This window comes from Carya illinoinensis, chromosome 8 (assembly GCF_018687715.1).
Source record: "Carya illinoinensis cultivar Pawnee chromosome 8, C.illinoinensisPawnee_v1, whole genome shotgun sequence".
NCBI classification, from domain to species: Eukaryota; Viridiplantae; Streptophyta; class Magnoliopsida; order Fagales; family Juglandaceae; genus Carya; species Carya illinoinensis.
The window spans coordinates 31,539,716-31,565,390 of NC_056759.1; the positions used below are offsets into that span (position 1 = coordinate 31,539,716).

Here is a 25,675-nt window from a genome sequence, read left to right on the forward strand (position 1 = left end):
ACGTTTTCCAACACCAGACCGGATCGGATAACATCTTATATATATATATATTATTAATTTTTAATATTATATATAATATATTTTATATTATATATAATTGTTTATATATAATTATGTATGAAATAATATATTATAATTTAAAACATAACATTTTAATATTAAACAAGAATATTTTTTAGATCATATGTTATAAATATAAAATATATATTAAATACATTTTATTGCTTAATAAATTTTCAATATATACTTTTTTTTATAAATACATTAGTAATACTAATATACTTAATATATTAAAACCGAAAAATTGAACCGAACCGGTAAAATCGAAAATATCGGTTTAAGGGGTAACCGGTGCATAATTAGTTTTAAAAAATACAAAACCAACACTATCTATTTGGTCTTAGATTTTATTAAAAAACAAACCAAACCAAACCAGTTATACCCTTAAGAGTAACGGAGAGCATCTTGTCATTTGGAAAGCAAGCATCTAGGTGGTAGGTCTTTATCAACGTCAACACTGCTATTCGGCCCTTCTACTCTGCTCAACACAACTCAAAGCTACTTATTTCAGCATCTCTCATATGCTCATGACTAGATCTAGTTTGTTTTCACATATAAGATGAAATGAGTTGAGATTAAAGGTGAAAGTTAAATAAAATATTATTAGAATATATTTTTTTAACGTTATTTTTATTTTAGTATTTGAAAAAGTTGAATTGTTTATTTTATTTTGTGTGGAGATTTAAGAAAATTGTAATAATTAAATGAGATGAGATGAGTTGAGTTGAGATGGTTTGTGAAAACAAACTAAGTCGATAACAACGTTTGGTTTCCAAAAACTTTTTATCTCATCTCATCATTATAACTTTCACAAATTCTCACACAAAATATAATATACAATTTAACTTTTTCAAATCTCAAAACAAAACTAACATTAAAAAATTATATTATAATAATATTTTATTTAACTTTTAATAAAAACATCTCATCTCATCTAATATGTATAATCAAACAGGACTACGTATGTTTCGGTCTGGCTGAAACAAACATGAGCATGTTTTACCCAAGTAGAGAGTATTTGGCAATTTATTAGCAAGTCTAAATTCGGACTAAAATTAAAGTTTTTAGCTAAAGTTCAAACTAATAAAAATAGTGCTCTACGTTAGACTAAAATAATAATATAATATTATTATTTATTTAAATAATAATTTTTAAAATTTTTTTAATATTTTAGGAATACACTCTATATATTAATTAATAAATTAAGAAAATCATTGTTTGTCAACATTAATATATTTTAAATTGACATCAGTTTGAAAAATCAGATTAATTAAAAAACAATTTATCATGAAAGGATTTTATTTAAAAAATAATTTATAATACAAATTAATACAAAAATAATGTTCAGCATTAAAAACAATTTATAATACAAAAACTAACATTGGGATGTTCACGAAAGACGTTGAGATGCTCGAGACAAGAGAGAGATGAAAGAGAGGTTGGGATAAGTTTAATGAATAAAATAATGTTTGGTTCAAGTACATTAACTAACCAAATTTGGAACAAGGGGTAGAAATACTGTAGCTTAAAATTCAAGTTATTGAGCTTTGATTAGTTTAATATGGACCAATTTTGATATAATTGGCTATAATTTGATGAGCCACTAGATTTTGCTAGCCAATATCAATGCTCTTAGTAGTGTTACGATCAAACACTTCAGGTCTTAACTACCTATTTAATCTCGTTGATATATTTATAGTGAAATGATAAAATTATTACTAATTTGAATTAAAATATTTATAATAATATTTAATAAAAACTTAAAACTAATAATAATAACTAAATGATTAAATTTATTATTTCGTCTCAAATTTACGATCGGTATGTTATCATGTATATTCAATTAAATTATAAAATCTCTTGTATGGATATAATTTTGCAAGTATGTGACATCTAATACATAGTCAATGTTAAGTTTAACCCTTATAAGTAATAACTATCTCTAAAGTTTAGCCACTCTATTTGGAATATTGTTCATATTGTGATGTGGGGTTGAAGTGTTACGCAAGGTCCCACTCTTTCACAATGTGAACTTGGGAAGTGCTCATGTATAGGTAGGGGGAGCGAATAGTAATATGCAGTGAGAGAGCTTGGAAATGCGAAGCAAAGACAATTAGGATAAGTAATACCTAACAACAAGTATCCTAATTGCTAAACATCCCACCTTGTTCTTTAATTTGTCGATTATTTAACGGCCACTGTAATTAAGCATTAAGACAAAATAAATAAATAAATAAAATTATAGCTCTTTTGCTCCTTCAAATGGATCCCAACCCATTTGAGCTTTTTTATTATCAACTATTTTCTTTAAAGAAAAGAGAACTATAAGGAGGAGGATCGGATTGGTCAGATCCGGGCCACCATCCAAGCCTTCCCATATGTTCATTGCCATTATAGTACTTAAAGTGGCCAATTCCATAACATATAAAAAGAGGCCTATATACAATAGTTGCGTCCTACTTTGTGGAGGCCCGTAATCAGGTAGCCATAAGGTGGCTTGCTCGAGATCTGCCATTATGTGTACTTGCATGATTAAAAGGAAAAAGTTAAGGATTCGCTTGAAGCTCTTGCTTTAATTTTTTTTTTAATTTTTTATTTAATATTTAAGCAAATATTATTTAATAATACTATATATATTTTTAAAAATATATATATTTAAAAGTAATAAAAAAATAATATAAAAAAATTAAAATACAGTAAAATACAAAATAGCCTAACGGGACTGGCCGCTAGGGGATCCCTAGCATTGCCTTAATTAAAACGGCAGTTCCTCAATCCTAGGATTAGACACAGTTAAAACTTTAATCAAAAAGTAAATTACAAAGGAGGACTATTTTCTTTATTAAAAAAAAAAAAGATAAAAAGTCATGAAATAGTGAGGGGAAACCGGTCAGGGGAGCTGCGTGGAAATCCCGTCCCGCGTGGTAAAATGTAAACGACGCCATTTTCATCTTTTCATTTCATTTTAGTTTTTTTTCATCTTGTTTAATCTTTCCACCGTCTTCTCCTTTTTAGTTCATTTAAGAGTTTTTCTCCTCTTCCATCCGTTTACCACCTTCCCACTCGAAATCCCCATTTCCCCTATTTCCAGACCAGCATATCATTGGTTCTCACTCGCTCACTCGTCTTCTCAAAGGGAATCCGATAGAATGAAAAATGCCATTGCTTGAGAAACTAAAGAAAAATTGATGCCTGTAAGGATTTTCAAGAGTCCCATACTCAAAATCCACAGAAGTAAAAATGCTGATCACTCCACTATAAAAGTTCAAGTAATAAATCTGAAGAGATTCAACTTTACTATCATAGTTCCCATCAATAATTTGACTGGAGTATGTAACACACCACTAGTTACTTAAAGGAGAATAGACTCAAATTGCTCACTTCGAGGGGAGCACTTCCATAGAAGAAATGAAGAAGAAGATAGGAGAAAGGAAATAGAATTTTTCTTTAACTTTCTAATGGATGAACCTTATAGCCCTTGGTTAGTACATAAAAAGATGACCCCTATATGGGCCCAGGCTAACACAGCTAAAGGCATACAAGAAAATAAAATTAAGGGCACAAGCCCACTAACTACATTGTAGTATAAATAACCTGCTAAATTACAATAAAAGCAATTGTAAATAGAATTAAACTGGCCCAAGGTCCATGGACCAAGCACTTCATTCATGGACTGTGACAAACCATCCCCCATAGAAGCACCTTGTCCACGAGGTGGAGTATCCTTGCCAACAATTGTCCCACCACCTGGGTTAAAAACAAGAATTTTCTTTATACTCCCTATGACTCCCGCTTGTTTCAGTTTCTTTCTTTCCTCTAGGATCCTCTTCTCTTCTTCTAGCTGAGTGTCTTCTACGCCAAATCATTCACAGGCTTGTGGGAGTTCATCTTGAGTGATGAATCCACTCGTTTCTTAGTCAAAGTGTGAGAAGGCTGCATGCCAATGATCCTCCCTCTAGATCTTATTTAGATGGAGCGATGCTGCTATGAATTCCCCATAGTATATGGTACCCCTGTTGTCAATATATGCGGATTGCATCAATCCACTAATTTTCTCTTCGAACAAGCTTTCGACAATGACTTTGACAACCATTTTCTTTAACTTGTTCATGGTAGAAAATTGCTTCAAGCAAGTTATAACTGCATATTCAAGAGGCTTATTCAAAGCAACACCATCAACCTGAACCCAAGGGTGACAAAGAACTTCATAAATCTCTCCTCTTTGACACAGTAATGGCTCAGAAGTTGGAATGCCAATGTTTACTGAAGTTGCAAGATTGTTTGCAATACCCTCAACCATGTGAAAAATCTTGGACCTCATTGAGTTGGTGCCTGCGGAAGAGGCTTCAATCCTCAAAGGACCACCCCAATTTATTGTCCCAGCAGATACCTTACGTGAGGCCTTTTTTATTATGTATAGGAAGTGATTTTCCTAAAAATCATGGATTCATCAACGTTTCTACCCGAAAGAACCATTCCATCTATATGAATCCCCACATGATTTCTTTCTCTTCCTCTATCAAAGGGCCAATGAGGTGGCATTATACCCATAAGCAAATCATGTTAACATAATGTGCTCAAGGAGGGCCGAATGTCTTTCGACTCTTTCTCAAGGAATTTCTCTGCACAACGGTCCCAATAATCCCATGCCACTCAAAAATAGCTCTATGTAACAATTTATCGAGCAACTGAGTAAATTTCATATGTACTAAAACTTGTGAAACCATGAGATTTTAGTAGATTTCTCTTATCTACTAAAACTTGCAAAACAATGAGATTTTTCTTATCTACTAAAACGGCAGCATGAATGCTTTCTGTTCCCTTTATCTCCCCGTACTGAGAACTCATTGTTCGACCAAGGGAATTTTTATACACCTTAGCAGCATGACACCAAACACCCAAATGCTCTTCAGCCATTTCTTTCATAAGCTTTAGTTTCTTTTCATGGTCAATGGAAAATAATTTAGATAAAATAATGGCTTTCTTCCAGAAGTGACGATATCATCAATACTCATTGCAACCCAATCAATCCCAGTATTTTCATGGATTCCAGTCTCAAATGCAAGCTTAAGTTTAGTTGCCGCACCATATTCTATAAGAAACTTTACCACCATAAAAACCCTGTGAGAATATGAGAATCTTTGAAGGACATGAGACGAAAACGAAGCTCTAATGAGAATGGTTAAAATAAAATGGATCGATGTCCGAAGATGGGTGGTGTTGTCGAGTCGAACTTACACAGGCAAGTGTGACAATCTTGAGCACAAGTCTCTTCAGCCACTTCATCGAACAACTCCTGTTAGGTCCCAAACACAGATATTACAATGCTAATGTAAATTGTTTTCTCTTCGGGTGAGAAAGTACTGCACAGTTTGGATAAATATTTTTGATGATACTCATTGATAAGTCTTGGTTGCTTAAATAAGCAAGCCCACGTACATAATGCCGACATAAAAGGAAAACTAATAGCTAACAACTGAATTCAAACACACGTAAAAATAGAGCATGCAAATACATGTAAAAAATAGAGCATGCAAAAACATGTAAAAAACAGAGCATAACTAACGGAAATAAACTCTCAACTACTATTGACCCATTCCACTTCTACACGATGACCCATTCCACTTCTGCATGTAAAACTCTCGACTGCCACGACCCAGTCCATTCCTGTGTTGTTCTTCTCGTGCTTAATGGCCCCGTCCACTGTCTACGTTGCATTCATGCTGCATGCAACGGTCTTTCACGTCCCAACTCATCCCAAATATTTGGGATTTGGCTTTAGGCTTCTCTTAACTTACGTGGCCTATCAGCTCCCATGTAATTTTCCATTGCCCTCCACCGGTGATTACCAACAAAGTGTAAAACACATCATATACCTAAAAATTACCTTCAATAGTATGCTATCTCGATTTTTGGCACAAATTGAAAATTGAGATAAGGTACATGTGCTTACCACTGAAAGCATCTCCAACTTCTTCTATGGCTTCAGCTTCATCCTTAATGGTGTTATCGTTGTTGGAAACCCCCCAAGTGTGAAATGCCATTTGAATATGCAACCAGCCAAGCCACCCACCGAAATTTTCTAGTAGCAAATATTGACTAAAATTGCTGCACCAAAAGAAGCCTCCTCTTGGTCAAGAAGTGTGGGTGTTTTGTCCCCCATGGCTTCTCCTATAAAAAGAGGTCATTTGCTGAAGATTAAATTCATTCTCACTGCGGTGAGAGATCAAGTCAGGGCTGAGGGCGAAATATAGGTTATGGGGAAACCCAGAACAGAGGACATTTGAGAGATAGAGAGCTTGTTTTGAATGTTTGTAATTTTGTACAAACATATTGAAAATACTGAGTTTTCGCTTCAGTGACGTAGGCAAGTTGCCGAACCACTTAAATATTATCTCTCTATCATCTTGTGCGATTTTTGTGGATAGGCCAAAGGCACAACAATTGGTATAAGAGTTTTGGTTTGTGCTGTTTAGAAAAATTAAGTTGATTGAAATCAACTTTTGACCACACTATGATGTTCCTCGCATCAAGACGAATCCGTTGCAGCAAACGGCAAAAAAACGGATGCCGGAGAAGCCCGTAAGCGCCCTTAGAAGTCGGAGAGTGCAAAGACATGCCTCAGTCGCACCAGAGGAAGAAGATGAGTGGGTGACATGCTCCCACGCGCCCCACTCGCGGTGGGAGGAAGAAGACGCGTGAGAGATATGCTCCCATGTGCCCTCACGCGCACCAGGGGATGAAGACGCGTGAGATGCATGCTCTCACGCACCCTAGGAGCACTCGGCGCATTTTAGCCACGCGCCACACGCGCCTCAGACGCCCTACTGCAACGCATGTATGCCTTGTGCCAGACGATCTGGACTATCTGTTTTTCAAATCTTTGTTGGGCTAGAACTAAGCCATTCGAAGTCTGATTTCAACGATCAAATAGTATTTTCTAACTATTTGGATCATTCCGGACTCATCCGTACGGTGGGAATGTTGAGATTTACCATCGGTACTCTCAATCTGAATGTTCAGAGTTGCGGATCATTTTGGGCTTGATCTACACCAGTTGGAGTTCAATTGCGATGATCAAATAGTGATGTCAAACTATTTGGATCATTCTGGACTCATCTGTACGGTGAGAATGTTGAGATTCGCCATCGGTACTTTTGATCTGAACTGTTCAGAGTTGCAAATCATTTTGGGCTTGATCTACGCCAGTTGGAGTTCAATTGCAATGATCAAATAGTGTTGAAAAAACTATTTGGATCATTCTGGACTCATCTCGTACGGTGGGAATGTTGAGATTTGCCATTGGTACTAATGATTTGGACCGTTCATACTTCAGATCAGTTATGGGCTTGATCGCAGCCAGTTGGAGTCGTGCCAGACTCATTTGTTTTGGGTTTGATCTTAGCCAGTTGGAGTCATGATGGACTCATTTGTTTTTAGCTTGATCGTAGCCAGTTGGAGTCATGACGGACTCATTTGTTTTTGGCTTGATTGCAGCCAGTTGGAGTCATGCCAGACTCATATGTTTTGGGCTTGATCTCGACCAGATGGAGTCGTGCTAGACTCATTGGCTTTGAGCTTGATGTCAGCCAGTTGGAGTCCAATGTTGCCGGACTCAGTTCTTTTGGGCTTGATTTAAGCCAGTTGGGATCGTGAAGTTTGAGGAGCAAATTTCAGATCATAGGACAATGTTGATTAGCTTGTTATATCAGCAGGTTTTGGCAGTCATACAAACTCATGGAGCATAATGTTATTAAGAGGAGAACCGAAATGGATCTTATTGTGGCTTTCTTTGAAAATCCAATTGCAAATAACAAAGTACAGATGAAGAAACAGTTCAACTTCAGAAAAGGCAGAAGGTACTATTGTTGCCCAATAGTATTTGGCATTGTGGTCAGAAAGTTGGGAGGTCATGAGAATGACTATGAGTAATTCTGTAAAGAAGTTGAAGTTAAAGTTTCTTAATGTAAATGATCTTATCCTAGATGAGGAGGTGTGCAGAAGAGATTCTGGCAAGATCTCGAGTTTGTTAGTCCTGAATGTTGATAATCAAGGCAGAAGCTTGGATTAGTCAAAGTCCATGAATAAGGGCAGAGGCAGGTCAAGATTTGGATAACAGATGACTCGCTAGGAATTGTGGCAAGACAGGCCACAAAAGACTGCTAAAATCAGGAGAAAACTGAGAATGATGCTGTGAATATGGTGACTAAAGAAATACATGACATCATAATTTTTGCAGTGCACAAGGCTGTTAAAGACAGCTTGAAGACAACAGTTACTCAGTACTGTTTTCTCGAAATGACGTGGAAGGTCACGAATGATTCTTTGGTCTTGACTCGTGGTAATGGTCGTGTGAATTAGATGAGGAAGTTAAAGGAACTCAGTTTTATTTTTCCTCATCTAAACCAAAGAAATCTCCCTAGACCACGACATGAAGCAAAGGTGTGAGAGATGGAAAAAATGTCAAATGTTCCAGGAATATTTACACCTAAAGTTGATGATCGCATGACTGCCAAGACAATCAGACCTCCATGGTGGTTACTACCTTAAACTATATCTTGCTAAATGAAGGTAGTGAACTACGGTATCTTGCAAGAATGGAGATTATGTAAGTCGAAGTTAGCAGAGACTGCACACAAGATGGGCACATCGACTGAAGACAGGATATGTTAGCAACAAGATGAGGAGTCAGTCGCCCAGGTCAGAGATGGAGACCTCAGCAACAGGTTCTTTAATATGTGTCAAGGTCCATGCGTGACCATTGATTCCCAGTGTAATGGGAGATGTGTTGCCCTATATAGATATGTTGATTAAGGGCATTGTACGTGATGAACTAAAGTTATGCATCACTTTAGTTAGTTTTCTAACTTGAAGACATGAGCTGTAAAATTGCAAAGATGATAAGAGATCATGCTGGAGATAGAGTCTAACATGTTGAGAATCAGTCTCCAAGTTAGAGATTGGTGTGATTGTAGGATTATTGAACCTGGTTTGAAAGCTGTAAAGACACTAGGTAGATTGTTTCCTAGATTGTGACTCGAGCGAAGCTCAGTTCGCTCAAGGTGTGCATGACTGTGGACTCATGAACTCGAGCGAAAGAAGAATCCTAGGGAGTTGAGATTGTGCAGTTGAGCACTTGTAAATCTCCTCTGAAGAAAATCCCTTACAAGTTCCGTGGATGTAGACGATGCTGATGCATCTGAAGATGCATTTGGAGAGGCATCTGAACATCCATTTGAAGACGTACCTGCAAATGCATTTGATAGCAGAAATCTCTCATGGCTAACAAGCATTCCAATGAAGGAGTGCAATCATTTGAAGGATGCAACCGTTTGTAGCATCCTAGTATGGCACACTTGGATGAAGGGGTTGATTGTTGGAAACCCCCAAGTGTGAAATGCTATTTGAATATGCAGCTAGCCAAGCCACCCACCGAAAGTTTCTAGCAGCAAATATTGACCTAAATTGCTACACCGAAAGAAGCCTCATCTTGGTCAAAAAGCATGGGTGTTTTGTCCCCCATGGCTTCTCCTATAAAAGGAGGTCATTTGCTGAAGATTAAATTCATCCTCACTGAGGTGAGAGATCAAGGCAGGGCTGAGGGCGAAATATAGGTTCTGGGGAAACCCAGAATAGAGAGCATTTGAGAGATAGAGAACTTGTTTTGAATGTTTGTAATTTTATACAAACATATTGAAAATACTGAGTTTCCGCTTTAGTGGACGTAGGCAAGTTGCCGAACCATTTAAATATTGTTTCTCTATCATCTTGTGCGATTTTTGTGGACAGGCCAGAGGCACAACAATCGTAGCTACAAGGGAACCAAACATCCTGAGTAAGTCTCTGCAACACCGAAACACACTCAAACTCGTTGACAGGCTACATTTCCCATGTCCAAACCGATTCATCTCGGCCACACATTGCAAGAAACATCCTCGATGCCTTCCATGAAACACTGTTTACTTCATTCTTATGACCCTCTAAAGTGGAGACCCATTCTTAATCACCACCAACATTTTCCCAAATGGAAGCGGTGGCGTTGAAGCTCGCGGTGTCCAATAGCTTCCCCGACGGTGACCAAGCCCAAGATCGGACAGTCCTACTATAAGTGTTTTCTAGAATTGCCTTGCAGGTCCAAGTAGCAGATGGAGAGGGAGTGTGCTCCCAGATTCGAGCGGACTTGTCGCCGCTACAGGAGGCAAAGGCGAGAGGAGTCCCAAAGCAAACAAGGGCTTGTGATTTTTGGAGTGCCAAGCTAAAGAAAGGTTGATGGGGTGAAAGAAAATGGAAATGGGACAAGGTTGTCGAAAGGAAAATGGGATTGAGGGGAAAACCAGCAAATGAAAGTGAGTCTTCGATTATTTCTGAGAATGGAAGAAGAAATCGTATTTTGGGAGTGGTTTTCGTGATGAGGATGAAGAGCTGCAGAGAGTGCGACGGTAATGAAAGAGGGAGGAGGGTGAGGAGCAGAGACAATGGAGGCCTATACCACCCGGGTCAAACTCCCTCCTGGCTCTCAGTTCGTCCATTTCAGCTGTGCGTGTGGAAGTTGGAGCAAGGTTTGAAACAAGGAGTGATTCTGTCGAAGACTCTGAGACTTTCCTACTATGATTAGAGCCGACCACCTTAGAGACTACAGAAAATTCGACCAGGTTCTTCAAAGACTGAGATTTCACCATCAAGAATTAGAATCTCTTCTATCACTACTGATTTTCCTTTTCCTTCCATTGAATCTGTAGCCCCTTTCATTTGTTCCCTTACTTAGATAGCGTCCAAATTTCTACTCATATTGATATCGAGACAGAGATATCCATCCTCAAATATCGTTGTTTCTCTCAGCGTAACATCATCATCCAAGAGCAATTCCCTGTACATCAATTTATGTTGCTCCAATGGGTATATATGCCTTCCATACGCGTATTCAATATTTAGCTTCACGTCGTAAATAATGTAGGAAGGTTCAACTAAGATTTTTAAATCTTTCCCGTCGCAAGACTTCACTGTAAGCACCCTTTCTCCAGTATCTCTATATATTTCTTCAATACTCAATTCTATTTCAAGATCGATGGCTCTGGATACCACTTGTAACACACATCTAGTTACTTAAAAGAAAAATAGATTGAAATTGCTAACTTCAAAGAGAGCGTCTTCACAAAAGAAATGAAGAAGAAGAAAAGATAAAGAAATAGGAATTTCATTAACTTATGGATGATGAACCTAGAGCCTTTGGCTCGTATATAAAGATGACCCCTACATGGGCCCGGGCTAACACACCGAAAGACATATAAGAAAATAAAATAAAAGGCCCAAGCCCATTCTTTTGAGTCAGCAACTAGCATGCACGAATTACAATGAAGAAACCTTTCTCAAATGACAGTGGATCTTCGATTGGGACAATTTCGGGGCTATGATCCCACAAGAGCCCAGAATGTCACCGAGGTGATTCGGCACCTGAAGACGATGACCACGCGACGATCTCCACTTTCTTCCAGACCCAAAATCTAGATGCGATCGCTAAAGCTTCTGAAAGCTTCCCTCCTTCCCGTTTTCATCTCTGTTATGTTTACATGTTTTCTTTTTCTTTTTTAAATTTAATATATCAGCCGATTTTCTCACAGTTTCGCGCCTCGGTTGCCCGTAGCAGTATTGCTCCTGAAAACATATAAAATCTTTATGTATTTACTATTAAGCTAAGCATTACTTATAACTGACAGCATTTAATTTAGTCGTGAAGTCCACGTATATGTTGTGTTTATTGTTTTAGTGCTTTTTGTAAGCATCCATCATAATTATACATCCTCTCACCACATTCTTCTTTTTCTTATTCTTCAACATCCTCATGCAGGCACCATTATTAGCTAGCACTCTAAAATCAAACGAAGAAGAAGAAGATGACTACTGTAATGGCACTGAGTTTTAAGATCAGATTCATAAAACAATTATTTTATCGGTGCATCTAATTCATGTATTCTATATATTTATTTTGTGTAGGTTGGAATTAAGTATTATTTTTTATTAGAAGAAGGGCAAAACAGGAGAATAAACTGTTCGATCATCTGAATCGTAAAGATCAAATTAAAGAGAGTCCGGATGGTAAGGAGGGAGGGACAAAGTCACAAAAGGAACACCACCCAATACATTAAATAGTAATTCATGCAACGTGATTTCTGAGATGTGGTGGGAATTAGAGCTTCGAGAATGGAGCTTGGGGGGTTTGCTCATTTCCTTTTTTTTATTAACTTATAAGAGTGAAATTGTTTTGAAAAAGTACTATGGTAAGTAGATACAACCAGCCAATCTGTCTCCACCCAACTAACTCTGTCCAACTTCCTAACCCCACTCCCCATAAAAACATATTGCTAAACTAAACAAGAAGAGATTATAAAAATTATTTGTGTCATCTCCTCCCTTCCCTCCCCCCAAAATTAATAATGGTGTCACCCTATTTCATACTCTCACTATAATAGAAAATTACAAATTCTTAATGCTATCGGCCTAACTACGTCCAAACAAATATGGGCCCTTGATTCTAAATGTCAACACATGGGATGACGTTGATCCTTGGATTAGGAGCTGTTAGAAAAAATATTGTACTATATATATAATATATATAGTTCTCCACATTATGACACATAACATCTTTAAACTATCAAATAAAATCATAATATACATTTTACAAATCAAAGAGGTTATCCTTTGAAGAGTTTCTATGAAATAGAGTCATCTTCATTGGCAAGGACAGACATTTTATTTGTGGAGTCTGGTTTATTTTTGTTATAGCCCAATTTGATAATATTACTCGACAAGAATTCTTTACAATTTTTTTGGTGGAATTTCCATGAGGCTTGGGCCATGGAGCGCATGCTTGGAAATATAAATTTTTTACTCGTTTTGTGACTTGAGAAATCAGATAAAAAATTCGCTCGAGTTAAACTCAAGTTTGACACGTTGCTCTAACAAATAAAATGATAATTGTAAAATTATTATTTCCGTCATACAACTATAAAGCTTGTAACTTTCCTTCCCCTTGATTCCCCCAGGCTTGTAAGTTTTAATTTATTTTCATTAATAATCTTTTGAAAGTTTCATTTCAATATTTCATACAACTATTTCCATCATCACGTTCTTGAGCACAAAAGAAAATGATTCATTCTTTTAAAGAAAAAGAATTTAAGTTTATGCATATTATCCGACCTTTAATTAGGAAGGGTATTAATGCTTTTGTTCTTTTATGTTTACGAGATGGTAGATTCAAAAGGTTGATGACATTGTTCTAGAGGTAGTTCAAACTTCTCTTATGGAAGGACCTGTTCATTTTGATTGCTATCCTAATTTAACTGTTGATTTGTTTGATGATAATGTTTTATTTGTTTTAACTCTGAATATACTGACTTATGGCTTTGACATGGTAAAAGGTAGCAGACATATTGCCTTAGTTTATCGGATTCACTACCAAGTCTTAAGCATTAGCCTTGAGCCCAAGGCTAAGATAAGTCTCCGAAGAACCAGACCCTTCTAATGCATAGCTCAGCTTCAAACGCTAATATTAGAACCCCTAAGATGCTCTTCTGGAAAGATATTGACCTACCAAAAGAATGGATCCTTAAACAAGAACTTCCTCCTATTGAAGTTCTTTTAGAAGACCCCAATCTTAGTTATATTCAACAGTATCTTGATGTTATTGTAAAGATTTATTTTGACTGACCTTCGATTACCAACGAAAGAAGAAATTCTTTTGTTGGCTCCAGATCCTCCTTCAATTCGGACCAAGATCTAAGAGATGATAATCTTAAAAGATACTTGAAGGATCATGAAAATCCTACTCGTCCGATCTTGATTAGGGAACTTCTTGCGAAGGAAAATCCCTCTATTTCAGATTTAAAGTTGAAAGGAATTTCAACTGATTCACAAGTTACTTCGGCTTATTATTCAACCAAATGGAAAATCCATAAAGGAAGGAGCTAGAGAAGACACTGAGTCTTTATCTCCAACCGCTTCTGATATGGTTGCTCCTGTTCATCACCAATTAATAGTGCTGGACAAAGCACTTGATATTGATATGGTTTCTCTGTTTAATGAGTTCAATTCAGCTGAAAACCGTGATAAGCAAAAAAATTAACATGTGACTTTTTCAGTTCTTGAGAAATAGAAGATTCGAAGGAAATGAAAAGAAATGATGTATGCACTCAACAAGCATATACTTTTTTTTGATTTCCTAGAAAATCATTATGCTTCAAATGATGATTCAAAAAACAGTTTTAATGTTTTAAAAACAAGTTTTACTAAAGAAGAAAGCAGGACTATTGTTAAAACCAGCTACCCTCCTTTAGAAACCATCCTTGTTTCAGTGAAGGTGTCACCTTTTAAAATCTCGGATCTTGATCCGAAAAACGATGTTTTGGATCAACCAGATCTTCCATACAATAGGTCAACAACTTGACCGTATAGAGGAAAAAGTTGAAAAATCTGTTTTAGAAAAACCTGCTTTAATTAGTTTAAAAATAGTTGAAAAACCTTTGATTATTTTATCAGAGAACAGACTAAAAAGTTATTATAAACATATATATATATGTGTGTGTATATATATATATTTATTATAAACAGTATGACCGTTTACTGTTTAGCATCGTAAATTAACCTTAAAATAATAAACTTTACTATAGCTTCGCGAATGTAAACACATCGTTTAACTAAATCTTTATAGCCTATTTCTAGTTGAGCACTGCTACACAGCAGCCCCACACTCAACACACCAGTGTAAAATAATAGAGGGTGAAATAGTAAATTTAGATTTTTCAATAATGTGAAAAAGTATGAAGTTGCTGTGTAGATTTTCTGTTTCTAGTTTTACTTTACTTTTTTAAATCGTTTTTCACAACAGATTCCCTCTCCAATCTTGATATTGCAATCCGTCAATCAAGACCGATATTTCCTAAATAATTTTTATTTGTCATCTTTATTTATATTTCTTTTATATATTTTGAACAAATTTCTTCAATGTAAATAAATTACATATGAAATAACTTAAATGAAAAGTTGTCTTACATGTACTATATCATACGTTGGTTGAGCACACACCTTCTTTTCATTCTTTTAAATTATTGTAATACATAATTCCTTTATTGAAAGTGGAGTGCTACAATTTTTTTTTAAAAAAAAATCTTATAAAAATAAATTTATAAATTAATATAGTTTTATATGATTTGTTAGATCTATTTTAATAATAAAAAAAATTAACTTTATAATCTAATATGTTATATCAAGACAAACCAATTTATAAATTTATTTTTATATAATCTTTTTACGGTTAAAACATTTTGAATACATGCTAGAGAAAAAAATATTGTCTTTGTCTATAACGGGTAACAGACTGAGGTTTAGGTTTGGTTTGGTATCACAAACTTTTGAAATTATCTCATCTAATCTTATCTTATCTAATTACATCTCAACATCTAAATATCATTTAAATAGATATATTTTTTACTTTCAAATTTTTAACTTTTTATCTAATCATTATTTAATCATTAAAAATTTTTCAAATTTAAAAAAGGAAAACACAAAAAATAATTCAAAATTTTCAAAAATAAAAATTATATTAAAAAAATTATATTCTAACGATATTTTATTCAACTATTAATCTCATCTCATTTCATCTACTCACCAAATATGATTAGTCATGAACATAAGAGATATGATGAAATAAGAGTATTTTCTATTGCCAAGTTCAAAATTTGACAAAAATTAGCAAAATCAATAGAGATATTAATTCATATTGGACTAGTTATTTTAAAGTCAAAATAATAATATAATATTATATATTTTAATAATAATTCTTTTAATTTTAATTAATATCTTGCAAATATACTTTATATATTAATTAATAATTTAATTTTTACTTAAAATTATTATTTCTTAACTATTTTTTTTAATTTAATTTTCTAACAAACATATTTGAGAGTATTTTAATCAATAAATTAATATTTAAAAAATGAATAGTGGCCGATTAAATTTAAAAAAATAAACAAAAATATTGTAGCTCAAAAAGGTTTGGCTATTTCAATTAAGATCAATTTTGACATTTATATTTTTTAACTATAATTTAAGGACTCACTGGCATCTTAGAGCGCTAGTAGTGAGTTAGCTAAAGTTAAATTTTAGTCAAAGAATAATTAAAGTGTCAAATAAAGTGAAGTAGTGGGCTCAACAAATGAACAATATTTTTAACTTTAAATCATACGGCTGACCAAATTTATTGAGCTGAAGGGGCTGATCAAATATTTTTTTGGACTAAAAAATGATATTCCCATTGAGTTCTTTCATAGGGTGTCCTCAGGATTAGTTTTCTGTCTTCTGGCCATAAAACGTTATTACTGCTCAAAACATCTTTTCCATTTTAGTTTCTTGTACAATGTATAAATTTTTTTTTATTGGATTTTGATGTCTGCATGGTCATTGATAAGGAAAAATCTAGTTGCAAGTACAACTGTGTACTAATATGTGCACCAATCTAATGTGATTGGTCAAAAAGTAAATTTTATTGAAACATAGGTAATTTAAATTTTGAATATAAAGGAATTAGTATTGATATGTAGATTAGTATGTAATTTTACTTGTACGTAGCAAAACTCTATTGATAATTCTTATAATTCTATTGGTGTAGTATGCGACTGTTTTTAAATGATTTTCAAATTTTCGTGTCGCAATTTATTATTATGTGAAAAGTATTTGGTTCCTTCCTAGAATTTCAGAATTTCATTTTTTTCTTTAGGATTAAGTTTTATGTGAAAATGAATTTTTAGAATTAAAATAATAAAAAGTTAAAAATCAGAATGGTGAAAAATTTATTGAGTTTATTATTTATTATTGTAAAAAGTGACTAACTAAAATTTATAAAAATAAATTTTTTAATTAAAATTTATTAAGACCATTACTAATACTATTAGTAGTTTTGAGTAGTGTTGAGCAGAGTAGAGAAGAGGAGCCGAATAGCGGTGTTGATGTTGATAAAGACCTGCCAACTGGATGCTTGCTTTCCAAATGACAAAATGCTCTCCGTTACCACCAGAAAAGACACTTGCATTTAAAGGGTCCTATGGTCTTACCACATTAAACGACAACCCTTCCCACGACATCGACTGCGTTGTGTCGACCTCTTTTGGGGAGGGAGTGGTAACAGCACTGCTTCGTCATTTTGAATTTCACCCATCTGATCTGCTTTTCTTTTCACTGGTTATTCCGGTCGGGACCATCATATCGCGTGCCTCTGCCTTCACCCTTCTTCATTAGCCAGCTCTGTCACTGTGCAGTGTGAGCCGCTGAGCCCCCCTACAGTACAATACAATACAATTCTTTGGGTCCAACCCAGGAATATATGTAAATCTTACAACATTTGGAGGTTGATAAGGTAATTTAACGGTGATAATGCCAAAACACTCCGTCTCGTTTCTCTCCATGTCAGTCAACATTGTTTGACCAGCTTTATCCAACCACCAAACAAAATTATAATGCTTAATAATTCCCTATTATTACTGTTTTCAATACTATTGGAAAAGAATCTTATACCTATGTTCCCTATTATCACCATATTTAAATACTGGATTATCTAAACATCTTGCGAATAAAAGAATTGCAATAAATGAATAACTATATATAAATGAGATATGTTTGAAGATTAAAAAGAAATAAAATTAGGTTTTCAAAATAGTAATAATAAGGGTAGGGGTGTAAGAATTTTGGGTGGGATTGAAAATATCAACTTGATTGAATCGCTTCGATCGAACTGATTAAGAATAGTCGATAAGTCATATTAAAAACTTGAAAAATTTAAAAAGAAAAATAAATGAAAAAAGGAACCATACTAAATCATCTCGATAAGAAAAATTGAATGAATTAAAGCGGTTTGGTTCGATCTGACCCAAAGGATTTATCAATCTAGTCGGATCCGAACTTTTGGTGAGCTGAAAATTTTGATTATGCTCAAAATTCTCCATCAAGATTGATTGGACCGACACACCCCTTAGCTAAGATTTTTGAAAAATGGGTGAAAGTGGGGTAAGCCTCTTGTCCATCCATTTCGTGTGTTCCGGTTCAGTTGGGTAATGTGTAGCATTTGGAGAGAGAAAAACCATATGTGACCTCTTGATCATGATTAATCAAGCAAAGCTTTATTCATAACCGTGTTTAATTAAGGAAGCTAAAGCCTTTTTTATGTTCTTTTGGTGTCTTTTAGTTGTGTTGCAATGTGAATTGTCTACATGGTGACCTCAAAAATTAGACTGGTAAATAGTTTGTTTGACCCTACTACACACCAAAAGCAAAATCAAATGATAATTAAGGTAAAAGCTGTAAAGAAAATTCTTAATAAAAAAAAAAGAGAGAAATGGGATCCAAAGTTTGGTTCAACTAAAGTAGTTTTTTGGGGTTAATTTTCCAAGTTTTGCAGAGGATTTTGGTACCATCAATTCAACATGATCATGACAGTCAAACATGTAGTCCCCAATTCACAAACTCACCTAATACTTTTTCCTCCATTATCCACATATAAAATTTCTTATTTTACTTCAAGTTTAATTACCTTAATCTTGCTCTATTTAATTTCCTATATATGTCTTCTCCTTTTAAATTGTTAGAAACATTTTCTATGGCACTCCCCAAAATCTAAACCATCTCTCTCATTGGTCATTCTCTTATAAATTTTAATAAAAAAAATTAAAAAATAATAATCATTTTTATAATATTTTATTTAATTATATTTTAAATTAAAAATATTTATATAAAACCATATCACTTTTATTAATTTAAAAATTTTATATTAAATATTTTTATATATTCTTTTAATATAAAATAAATGTATTGATTACTTATAATAATAAAATATATAAAAAGTATATACTTATCATTTTAAAAAATTTATAAATGATAATTAATCCTAATAAAAGGGACATATTCTAATCTCACGTCTGCTCAGAACTAAAAGCCAATCAATCTATTTAGCTTATTTTCGAATCTTTATTCAATACTCAGAAAGAACAATAAAAATCACACTCTCCGGCCCCTCTTTCACTCCCACTCTCCATCTACTTCTCTTCTTCTCTCTCAACCAAAACGGGGAACCAACGAGAAAGCCAAAATGCAACTCCTCCTTTTGCTTCTCCTTCTGCTCCACCTCCACATACATCCAGCCCTCTCCGGCGGCCACATCTTTCCGGAATACAGAGCCCTCCTCTCCGTCAAGTCCTCCATCACCGAAGACCCACTATCAGCTCTTTCTTCCTGGAACGCCTCCACTAGCCACTGCACCTGGTCGGGTGTCACATGTCAACCCTCACGTCGCCGGGTGACCGTCCTCGACCTCTCCGGCCTTAACCTCTCCGGTAGTCTTTCCCCGGACCTGGCTCACCTCAGTTTCCTCTCCAACCTTTCCATCGCCGGCAATCGGTTCTCCGGGGCCATCCCTGCCGAGCTCTCTTCTCTCTCCGCCCTCCGCGTCCTCAATCTCTCCAGCAATGGCTTCAACGGCACCTTCCCATCCCAGCTCTCCCTTCTCAAGAACCTTCGGGTGTTGGATCTCTACAACAACAACATGACGGGTGACTTGCCGTTGGCCGTCACTGAAATGCCCAACTTACGCCATTTGCATCTCGGCGGTAACTTCTTCTCGGGTCGGATCCCGTCCCAGTACGGCCAATGGGAGTTCCTAGAATACTTGGCTTTATCCGGTAACGAGCTCCAAGGTCCTATTCCTCGCGAGATCGGAAACTTGACCAACCTCAGGGAGCTCTACATGGGATACTTCAATATGTACGAAGGTGGCATACCCCCGGAGATCGGGAACCTATCGGAACTAGTTCGTTTCGACGCCGCCAGCTGTAACTTATCTGGTGAGATACCACCAGAGATTAGCAGGCTCCAGAAGCTTGACACTCTATTTTTGCAAGTAAATGCGCTCTCCGGGCCTTTGACCGTCGAGCTCGGGAACCTGGTGAGCTTGAAATCCTTGGACTTGTCGAATAACGTTTTTACAGGCGAGATTCCAGCGTCGTTTGCGGAGCTAAAGAACTTGACGCTGCTGAACTTGTTTAGAAACAAACTCCACGGCGCGATTCCTGAGTTTATTGGAGACATGCCGGAGCTGGAGGTGTTACAGTTGTGGGAGAACAACTTTACGAGGATGATTCCTCAGGGGCTGGGAAAGAACGGGAAGCTTCAGCTTCTCGATCTCTCAACGAATAAACTGACTGGGACTCTGCCTCCAGATATGTGTTTTGGGAATCGTCTTGAGACTCTGATTTCTTTGGGGAATTTCTTGTTCGGTCCAATCCCGGAATCACTCGGGAAATGCCAGTCTCTGAGTCGGATCCGAATGGGCGGCAACTTTCTCAACGGTTCAATACCAAGAGGGCTTTTCGGGTTACCCAATCTGACCCAAGTGGAGCTGCAGAATAACTATCTTACAGGGGAGTTTCCGGATACAGATTCGATCCCGGCGAGTCTTGGCCAGATCAGCCTCTCCAACAACCGACTTTCTGGGCCGTTACCTCCTAGCATTGGCAACTTCTCCGGTGTTCAGAAGCTTTCCCTTGATGGTAATAAGTTCTCAGGTCAAATCCCACCCCAAATTGGGAGGTTACAGCAGCTTTCCAAGCTGGACCTCAGCCACAACGAATTCTCAGGCCCCATTGCTCCCGAACTCAGCCAATGCAAATCTTTGACCTTCATCGATCTTAGCCGAAACCAGCTCTCCGGCGAGATACCGAACGAGATGACTGGTATGAGGATTCTAAATTACCTGAACATTTCGAGAAACCATCTGGTTGGTAGCGTTCCTGCTTCAATAGCGACTATGCAAAGCTTGACCTCTGTTGATTTTTCGTATAACAACCTCTCTGGTTTGGTTCCGGCCACCGGCCAATTCGGCTACTTCAACTCCACGTCGTTTGTGGGCAACCCTGACCTCTGCGGTCCTTATTTGGGCCCTTGCAAGGAAGGGGTCACCAATGCTGCCGGCCAGGCGCACGGAAAAGGCCCCCTCTCTGGTTCTTTGAAGCTATTGCTTGGGATTGGGTTGCTTCTTTGTTCGATTATCTTCGCAGTGGCGGCAATCTTCAAAGCCCGCTCGTTGAAGAAGGCCAGCGAGGCTCGCGCGTGGAAACTGACCGCATTCCAACGGCTGGACTTCACGGCCGATGATGTTTTGGATTGCTTGAAGGAGGATAACATTATAGGGAAAGGTGGTGCTGGTATCGTGTACAAGGGATCGATGCCTAATGGTGAGCATGTCGCCGTGAAAAGACTACCGGTAATGAGCAGGGGTTCTTCCCATGACCATGGATTCAATGCGGAGATTCAGACCCTGGGGAAGATTAGGCACCGTCACATTGTGAGATTACTGGGTTTCTGCTCAAACCACGAGACCAATCTTCTGGTTTATGAGTATATGCCAAATGGGAGCTTGGGTGAAGTTCTCCACGGCAAGAAAGGGGGTCATTTGCTCTGGGATACTAGGTATAAGATTGCTGTGGAGGCTGCAAAAGGTCTTTGCTATCTTCACCACGACTGCTCGCCACTCATCGTCCATCGAGACGTGAAATCAAACAACATTCTGCTCGACTCCGGTTTCGAAGCACATGTTGCTGACTTCGGCCTGGCCAAGTTTCTGCAAGATTCGGGCACTTCCGAGTGCATGTCTGCAATTGCTGGCTCCTACGGATACATAGCCCCAGGTATGCTTTCAATTAAGTTTTGGTGCACTCCTTTTTCTTTTTGTGATCGTGTTTCTTTATATACGTACTAATTTTTGTTTCAAAGTCTTAATTATGTTCAGCTAGTGAAAAACAAGACTTTTTTATTTTGTCTCGTATTGGGGTTTGATTGAGTTTCTACGTTATTGTGATAGTTGCTGTCTGTTTCATACGAGTTTTGACTCTTTAAGCCACAGAACCATAATTCTCGCATCTTATTTATGGTCGAGACTGTTTATTGTCGACAATCATAAGTAATTTTTTATTTTTAAAAAAAAAAAAAACAATTCCATATGTCAATGTTCTGGGGTTGCATTGAGTTACAGTGTCATTAGTATTTCTTTTTAAATGGTAGATTGCTCAAGTTTGGTATTTTGTTTAAAGCAAAAATCAATGTTTCTTCATGCAGAGTATGCCTATACTCTTAAGGTCGATGAAAAGAGCGATGTCTACAGCTTTGGTGTGGTTCTCTTAGAACTGGTTACAGGCAGGAAACCAGTTGGGGAATTCGGGGATGGTGTGGACATAGTCCAATGGGTTCGAAAGATTACAGACTCAAACAAGGAAGGAGTCCTCAAAATTCTCGACCCAAGGCTACCTTCAGTTCCTCTCCAAGAAGTGATGCACGTATTCTACGTTGCAATGATGTGTGTTGAAGAGCAGGCAGTGGAGCGCCCAACAATGCGCGAAGTGGTTCAAATCCTAACCGAGCTTCCAAAACCACCGAGCTCTAAACAGGGAGACTCAACATATAACAACATAATCACAGAATTATCACCACCACCACCAGGCACTGCCCTACACTCTCCAACCACCACAACAACCATAGACTCGAATGACAGCCAACACGCACCACCTCGATCACCACCACCTGATCTGCTAAGCATTTGAAGTGCTTTTGGTTCGTTGGAGATGATGGGAGTCGTTGTTCTGAATTCCAGGATTGTGCTATTAGCTTTTATTTTTCAGGGTTCTTTAATTTTTGTTATCTGGAGGGTGGGTTTGGCCAGTTTGGTCTTAACTATTAAGGAGTTTTCACTTTTTCACAAAATGTTTAAAAGTTTGTGTATAGTAGTAGCAATTGGTGGGTATTTTTTTTCTTATACCTCTACTCCTTATCATGTAGTAGTACTAGCTGGCGCTTCATCCTCTGCTATTTTGTGTATGGCAATTAGCTGTTACTGTTCTGGGCCTGATTCTTCATCGGCTAATGCTATTCATCATACTTTCATCTTATTTTTATTTGACTAAGAAAGATGTGACATATTCATTATCATTAGATGATAAAGAAGTATATAATAAATGATTATTTAATAGTGATAAATGTGTTACATCTTAATGGAACGAAAATAGAATGATAATATGGTGCATAAAATTTTCTTTCTTCGTCACTGTAAACATCAAGTGGAGTGAGCCAGAGCGTTCTGAAGGTGTGCTTGTGAGGTGTGAGTGGGGGAAACTGAAGATGATTTAAATGGGTTGGGTATTATTATAGAAAATATGTTCGTCGATATGAATGATAAACTGAAAGCCCCCAAGGGTGGACGATGGGTGCAGTCAAAGCCAGTCCTCCGAGACTGGTTTTCCTGATGCATATATACCGAGTGGAAACTGAAAGGCAGACTGTCTGACCAAATCGAGGGGCCCTTCATCGTGGAGTGGATTAAAAAATGGCAGTAAAAGTTTACCACTTTATAACCATGTTATTTTTATAACTTATATTATAAAATATTTTATTTAAAATAAAATCGTGTAAAGAATTATTAAAAGGGTTGTATGTATCTTGTCAAAAGTTAGAATATTAAGAAGTTAATCTTACATTTCGTTTCGATTCAGAAAGCTTATAATTTCATTTTATTATTATAATTTTCTTTAATTTTTACATAAAATATAATAAATAATTTAATTTTTTTAAATCCTATTTAATTTTTTCAAATTTCAAAATAATAATAATATTTTATTTAACTTTTATCATTCATTTAAAATCAATTCATCTCTTCCCTCAATTTAAATCAGCCATTAAAATATTTATTGAGTATTTAGTATTATCTAAAAAAGGACATGAATAGTGAATTATTTCATATATCTGTCTCTTATATTTGAATTTGAGAATTTTTATGTACAAAAATAGTATAAATTTCGATATATGAAATCACTTTAAATGAACTATATATTTATTAAAACGATAAAAGATAAATTTTTAATATACATAGAGCATTACACTTTTTCTTCCCTATTATGTAAAAAAATAGTTCATGTTATTTAGAAATTCTCATATGGATCCTTGTCAATACAAGGAACTTTTGAACTAACCTTCTACCCGCCAATGATAATGGGAATTGTAGGTACTGTGGGACGTTTTCTAAGGTAGACCCCACAAATGAGACTTGGCATATGCCCAACAGTGATTCACATGCAATGCAAAACGTTTGGATTGACACAGGCCCACCATCGTCTTCGCTCCTTGAAACTTTTGAATCTTGGCAACTTGTCCTGTCCAATAATGTCACAAATGCCTATCTTTTTTAATACAGCTAGGCTATATGGGGGTGTTTAGGTCATTTGGTAATCTTTCTTTAATAATTACTATCTAGAAAATGACGTTTGAGAAGAAATTCGATATTTTGGAGGCAACTTGCTCACTGAATATACAATGAGCCTCACGGGTCAGGTCTCTGATCTCTTTGAATTGTATATTCTAATTTATAGAGCAAGATCTTCTATAATTTTTAGAATATTTCTATGACACTTTCGAATTTCAACAATTGTTTGGATAATTACTTATAATTTTAAAATAAAAATATTTATCATAATTTTACAACTCATAAAAAAACGCAACCCATTTTTCTTTTCTTAAAATTATGAAAAATTTTATATAGAAAGAAGGATTTAGAATCAGAATATATAGAATTCTAAAATGATGGGTTTTGCTTTTGTCTTTTTAGATTAAAAAAATGAATTTTTTTATTCAAAGGCTAGCTGAAAGATGGAAGGTCCATGTTTGATTTCATGGTATGAGAAGCCTATAAGGGTGATGGCGCGTCCCATCTCTGAGACTGCTCGGGGACTTGCTCATGAAAATTGTGTTGAGGTTCAGTCATCAGTGTTGTGGTGTCGTCTCTGACTGATGCTGTCTTTGTGTTGGGAGGGAATCTTCAATCTTCTAATCATATTTCACAGAATTTCAACCACATGCAGACGATGCACTGAGTGTACATTTCACGTACAATTTCTTTACTTCTTTTTTGGGTTTACGCAAAGCAGCATTCCTGCACCACCCCTTCCCTTTCAAAAGGGTTTTTCTTGATCCTTTTCTTTTATTTTAGTTAATGTTTTATTTGTTTTTGTTTTTGTTTTTATTTTTATACTCATGTGACGATGTTCCAAAAAAACCGACATGTTCTATATCTATAAGCTATGTTAAGAATATAATATAAATAAATGAATATATCTTATATTATATTCTAAGCTTTATCCTTAATTTGATCTCATGTCTAGGATCTGAATTTTGGGGGGTCTATGGTTTTGTCCTTTAAACGCGGGCTTATCATTGTAAAAGTGGAATCAAAGAAGAAAAACCTAACTCGACCTACTCTTATTGACTGATCACGTACACTGACAATTAATCATTGAACAAAAAGTCCAACCTCGATCTTTTAAATTAACCTGAATTTGAATGAGAAAATAGCAGCTCCATGGATCTATCATTTCCTTAATTTGTGATCGATCATGATGAAATGGGACATAAAATTCACCCAAGAAACTCTGCATACAAAATGACCAAAATAAAATAAAAGAGCAACATATTTTAGAAGGTGATCCCAATGTAAGAGATGACTGCATTAACTTAATTCCTTTTGAGAGGTTTTCGACTT

General features: G+C 36.0%; 1 protein-coding gene across 1 annotated transcript; it reads left to right on the top strand.

The window, feature by feature from the left end:
• The first annotated feature begins 19,072 nt into the window (after positions 1 to 19,072).
• LOC122318343 (leucine-rich repeat receptor-like serine/threonine-protein kinase BAM1) lies at positions 19,073 to 23,036 on the top strand. The gene is made up of 2 exons (XM_043135616.1): positions 19,073 to 21,782; positions 22,210 to 23,036. Exons 1-2 carry the CDS (start codon positions 19,190 to 19,192, stop codon positions 22,689 to 22,691), a joined length of 3,075 nt encoding a protein of 1,024 aa, XP_042991550.1. The 5' UTR covers positions 19,073 to 19,189; the 3' UTR covers positions 22,692 to 23,036.
• Positions 23,037 to 25,675: the final 2,639 nt, after the last annotated feature.